This window comes from Vicugna pacos, chromosome X, assembly GCF_048564905.1.
Source record: "Vicugna pacos chromosome X, VicPac4, whole genome shotgun sequence".
NCBI lineage: Eukaryota > Metazoa > Chordata > Mammalia > Artiodactyla > Camelidae > Vicugna > Vicugna pacos.
Window position 1 is genome coordinate 65007961 of NC_133023.1, and position 6000 is coordinate 65013960.

Consider the following 6000-nt stretch of genomic DNA (forward strand, 5'->3'; position numbering starts at 1 on the left):
AACTTTGTACAGAAAGAAACAGGTAAATTATAATGATCTCTCCTTGGAGGAAACAAACACTTTAATTTAGGATAAAGTCTGTGATTCTGTTCTCATGTAAAGAAAGCAATAGAATGTAATAGCAATAGAACTCCTCCTCGTCCCTTCCCTCCAGTGAAAATCCCTCATTTAAGAGACCCATTCCTAGATGCTTTCTCTTCTTTTCTTGAAGGAAACTAGGAGAGAAAAAGTAGATAGTCACTTTGCAATGTATGCTTTTTGTCTTTAAAAACAAGAAGTACATATGCTCCAATGTACGTCAAAAAAGAAATGGCTATGGGGGGGAGGGTATGGTGGGAGGGTATAGCTCAAGTGCTAAGGTGCATGCTTAGCATAACAACGTCCTGGGTTCAAGCCCCAGTGTCTCTTCTAAAAGCAAATAAATAAGTAAATCCAATTCCTCCCTCCAAAAAAATAAAAAAAAATTTTTAAAAGATGGCTATTAAGATAGCTGTTGGTGTGAAGCTCAAATATACTTGTTTAGAAAATGTTTCACTTTGAAATGGGGTTTAAGAGCATGGCAAATCCAAGACTTTGCAGTTGTTTTACCAAGAATTGTCAAGAGAAAAAAATTTGGATCACAACAGTTAAAGGAAAAGTTCACCTCCCTTGCCCTCGCCCGCCACACCTGCCCCCAACCCCCAACCTGACCTTCACACACACTCACACACACACACACACACACACACAATGATAGCTTGTGGGTGCCACTGACTGAAAACAGGCTCGGCAATTATCAGCCCTCCCTTAAACAAGAGACAATAGGCAAGCGCATTTTCACCCAGCAATTAACTGCACTCAATTTCTACAGCTTTATTTAATTGCAAGCACAAGAGGGATGACCAAAGCTGAAACCTCTGGCCTCTTTATCCTATGACCTCATTCCTCTTGCAGGCAACCTTCTTCCCTGAACAATCATTCACTTTAGTGACCACGCCTTTGAACAACAATTTATCAAAGCAACACACCCATCCCATAGAACAGGAAAATTGTCTGATAGTGTATAGAAATCCTGGCACAGTAAGGGAGCGATCCATGATCTTTGTAACCAAAGAAAAAGGAAAAAAAAATCATGTAAACAAAGAAAAGCCCAAGCTGAATAATTATTGAGAGGAGAGGCCATTCATAAATTCATGTTCTCCCCTGGGCTGCTTTCTGGAGTTAAATTTGGTTGGAAGTTTCAAATTTAAAAGATCGGTAACCCACATAACACATACTCTAAGAGGTCCCTTCTTGCACCATAACTTGTTTTATTTGATAAAATATTGATGGCTAAAGCACAAAATTATATTTTAAAATGAAATCTAGGCATATAGGACGCCTACAGACCAGGTCTTATATATCTGTCCTCAATGTGGACTCTCCCTCGATAAGCAAATGGTATTTATCCGGATAATCATGGTGCCTCCTACATAATAGGCACTTAATAAATATGTGCTCAAAGAATGCCTGGTATTGAAAATATTTTATTTTGATCAAGTTCTCTCTCACACAACAGAGCTCTTCTATATACATGGAAAAATAGCTTGAACTTCATAAACAGCTAAAATTAATGGAAAGGAAAATATACATGTCCAATGTGTATTCACAGCAATGCTGTTGAATTAAGGCAGTAGTTCATTTTGAGTTAGTGATGGTTGTTTAATATTTAGGCCTTTTAAGAGGTTGAGCTATAATTTTGTGTTTCCTTTTTTATGTAGTTTCTAGAACTCCATTTATTTACAAGACCACATTCAGTTCTAAAATGCACCCATGACCTTGATTACACCTGCTTTTGCTTTTTCCTGTTCATATGGATAAGCCTAGTCATTTTCATTCTACCATCAATTTAGACAATTTCCTCAGCAACTGGTTTCTACATTCAGTTTTTTCTGAGAAACCCTGAATCAATCAGACAAAATAATAACCAAGAGTCATAAAATGTATCTAATCAATTGTAGACAAGAAACAAAGCAACACTATATCTGAAGAATTTTTAAATATGTTTGTCTATAAACACCATTTTAATGCAAGAAAGCACAAAAAGCCAGAAATAGAAAATACTAAAATGCTGCAAAAAGCATTTGATTAAATCTAAAATGCCTACCACATAAGCTAAAATTAAGATTCAGGAAGCAAAGCTGAGTAGCATCAATTTCAGTTTCTAAAGGGAACATATTTTACTACCGGCAATCCTATTTTTTTTTAAGAATTATGAATTCTCTAACTGCCATCTTAACATCAAAATGCTAAAAAAACAATTGAAATAAAAGTTTAATTGAATTCATGTAACCAACAATTGATTATTATAACTATTTTCCTAGCTGCCATGGTCACAAACTCTAGCATCAGAATAATTGTTATATAACAACTCAAAATGCATGGAAACATGGCCTATTGAAGGAGAGAATTTTAAAACATAAAACAAACAAACAAACAAAAAGGGTTTTTAGTCATATCTACTCCTTGCCTGTGCCTGGTATGGTATATAATAAAGCCGCTAACATATCTTATCCATTTAGTTAGCATGAAGGTAATTTCAGATAAATTTGAAGTCCTACTCTATACAATGCCATCCTCCCAGTAAACAGGGAAAAGGGAAATAAAATAATAGTTTCCTAGTCACATTCTTTGTAGCAGCTATCTAAAAGCTTTCTTGCCAAATTATCTTTCAGTGGATTTATGAATGCCCTTTGATCCATAACTTAGTTTGAAATTTTATAGTCAAATGTTCTCTCTTGTTTCACTAAGGGAATGAAGATTCTTTTTTTGAAAAAAAAAAAAAGAAAGGCTTTTTAAAGAAAAAACTAAGAGGGAGAAGTAATTTGAGGTTTATTTGTTTATTTTTTTAAACAGAGGTACTGGGGATTGAAACCAGGACCTTGTACATGCCAGGCATGTACTCTTACCACTGAGGTATACCCTCTCCCTCAAAGACTCTTATTTTTTTCTTTTATCACAGATCTAGAATCTCACTTCCTTCATCCTCATCCAGTCCTTACTTTTCTTTCTTTCCAATTATGATTAACTTCACAACACCCTCCATTCCAATCTCTTATCCCAGTTTCTGTGGCCATACTTTCTGTCCCAAAGTTTCTTTATAAACTCCCCTATGGGGAGCTATGATTCAAGGTGGAACTACTCTTGGAAGGATCACTTTAGCAAATATCAGGTAGAAAGAAAGTCTTTTAAAAAACTCAACCAGCTTGGTCCCAGGACTATTAAAAAGGAAAGTTGAAATAAGGGAGTACATCATAAAGTGTGATCCTAAAAATTGTTCCATGGTCAATATTTATAATTTGCCAGATTTCAGTTTTTAAATTTTGATCTGTTTATCTTTCTTTTACTAGCAAGTTTGATAAGAAAAGAGGTTAATGTATTTAAATAATTCTGTCAGATAGGGTGATTTTAGCATTCCTATGATAATGGTAACTGTTGTTTTCAACTTTCACATTGTTTTGGGGCTACTCAGGAACATGGGTGACACCCACTCTGCTGTTCATTAACATCCTAATACTGAATATTGGAATGTATATTTGCATTATTAGGATCACAAACTAGTAATTTTAACCTTTTATTTTTCTTCCCTTTGACTTCAATACAGGTGGAGTTTTTCTCAACTAGGAAATTACTGAAAGTCAGTGCTGGTTTTTTTTTTTTTTTCCTTTGTATTTTTTTCCCCTCAAATTAGGCTAGGAGTGAAATAAAAGAGTAAAATTGTGACCTTTGTAGTTGTTGAGTTACCTATCTCTTTCAAAAATTCTTTTAAAAATAGTTTTATCATGCATTTTAGAAAGGTTGCTTCATATCCTACTTTAAATTGTGGTTTTGGGGAAAATAATCCATCTTATTCCAGATCAGCATAATAATGCAATCTAGGATAATATCATCCCGCTAGTTGCATTTTGAGCCCTTGACAGTACAACTTGTATCTTGAAATATAATTTCAGATAGGATAGAAGTTTCTGTGAAAGCTCAAAGACACGCAAATTTAATGTAAAAGAGTTAAAGATGAAAACAGACGGAGCTGTTAATCTGATATTGTCTTACAATGTTCTTTCACATACATTGGCAAGACTATTAGCACAGATACTGATGCTAAAATAACACCTTTAAAAATAAATATATCTCATTTTAAACGGTGGCTTAGACCTCCAATATTTTTAACTTTCATGTAACAGTTGCTTACAACTTGCCTTCCTCAATCTTATATCCACTCTTTCAATACTCCTTCTACAAATATTCATAAATTATCCACCCTGGCTATACAAGAGCCCATGTATCCTTTTCAGAAGATGAAACACATAAGACAATTCAGATATTTGTGCCTGTCGCTTATCCCAAGGCAGCTAAACACAAATAATTGCTCATCACTCCATACATGCTAAATCCCTGCACCACCATATTTGATTTAAAAAAAAGCCTGTTTAACTTTTGCTATATGAAGAGAACAAGTGGGAATTTATTTTATAAAAATGACTATATTCAAGGTGGAGTGCATAGCTCAGTGGTAGAGCACATACTTAGCATGCACGAGGTCCCGGGTGCAATCCCCAGGACCTCCATTAAAATAAATAAACCAAATCACCTACCCCACTCCCCCAAAAATTTCTTTTAATGACTATTCAAGTTGAGGATTGCTTTGCGGTGGGAGCAAAAGAATACTTCAAATCAGATATTCCAATCAAATAATCCAACAAAAAATGAAGCCATCCTATACTCTAGTTAAATTATGCAAATCTTCGGAACTGGTAAACAAATGGCTACAGGCCCTAGTAAATGAAAGAACAGCCAAAGGATAGAATTTGAGTGACCATACGTTGCCTAAATAGCTGCGATCCAAAAGATGAGATCCTGTAGAACAGAGGCAGAGAAGCAGGAAACAAAGGAAATGAGATTCAAGATTTCCCCTTGCTACTCTTCTGGCATAGCTGTCTTTGTGGTACCTGGGAACGGTCGCTCCAAACCAAATTTTGGTAGGAGGAGGCAGTTTTGAGAGGGGAGAGCACTTCTCGTGAGCCGATGGGGTCCAAGGCCTGAACCACCTTGTTCATGGGCCCACTGTAGGTCCTCACTCGCTCATAAACTACGTTTTTTTCTGGAGGCTGCTGGGCTGGGCTTGACTGATGGTAACAGTGGTAATGCTGGGGTTGGTACTGCAGCCCCTCTGGGGCCTGCTGAGTCCCACAGCTGCTGCTGCTCGTCTCACTCCAATAGCTTGAGCTCATCATCTTCTCAGTGGTCAGCAAGGTCCTCCCCAGATGCTCTCCCTAAGGAACAAACAGCGAAAGATCGTGAAAGAAAGGGATAAGAAAGCAGGCAGGCAGGCACACGTTGGAGCCTTTTATCAGCCACCTCTGCCTAGAGACAAGCGTTACCTGAGCAGCAGCAGAAGCAGGTCTGGCAGCTGTAGAGGAGGCAGCAAAGTAGTTGAGTGCAAATGCAAAGTGGAACCACCCTGGGAGATGGCTCCAGGAAATAGTACGGCCACGCCCCTGAGGGGCGGAATCACCGGGCAGGTTTACCTGCCCGGAGAGGCCCTGCTTTACCACGCAGGTAGCTACCAGGCTGCCCGGTAGGCTAAGAAGTCTGGAAAGCAAGGAAATGTGGAAATTCAGGGTAGCAGCCAGAGATTCCAAGTCCACAGGCTTGGAAATTCACTTTCACCGTAAATAGGCAAACAAAGACATGTCCATGCCAAATCTTGAGAAGAAAAAAGTCACAAACGTCACATGAAATTGGCTTTCCCAGGGTTCTTAGCTTTGGAAAGGTAATTACAAGCAGGAGTATTATCATTCCAGAGTCCCAGACCAAAATACGGGGTATTAGCCTAGAGACACACTAGGTTTCACAGATAAATTTGCATTCTTTGCAAAACCCAGCTGGTAATCGCAGTTAAGGGAGATTGCTATGGGGTCTCCTTCTAGCAACTCTCTCTAATTTATGGACCTGTTTATCTTGCTCCAGGCCTCGTATGGCTTT

The 6000-nt window shown here is 37.8% G+C and overlaps 1 protein-coding gene across 2 annotated transcripts in view; it reads right to left on the bottom strand.

Annotated features, from left to right (window-relative positions):
• POF1B (POF1B actin binding protein) overlaps positions 1-5500 on the bottom strand; it is a 71915-nt gene extending 66415 nt beyond the window's left edge. The window contains exons 1-2 of one of the 2 annotated variants that reach the window (XM_015250767.3): positions 5397-5500; positions 4965-5288 (exon numbers count right to left, since the gene is read on the bottom strand). In XM_015250767.3, coding sequence (XP_015106253.1) covers positions 4965-5249 — 285 coding nt within the window. In that variant the 5' untranslated portion in view covers positions 5250-5288; positions 5397-5500. The remainder of the gene's footprint in view (positions 1-4964; positions 5289-5396) is intronic. The other variant, XM_006217754.4, reaches the window with a different exon arrangement.
• Between the last annotated feature and the right edge of the window lie 500 nt (positions 5501-6000).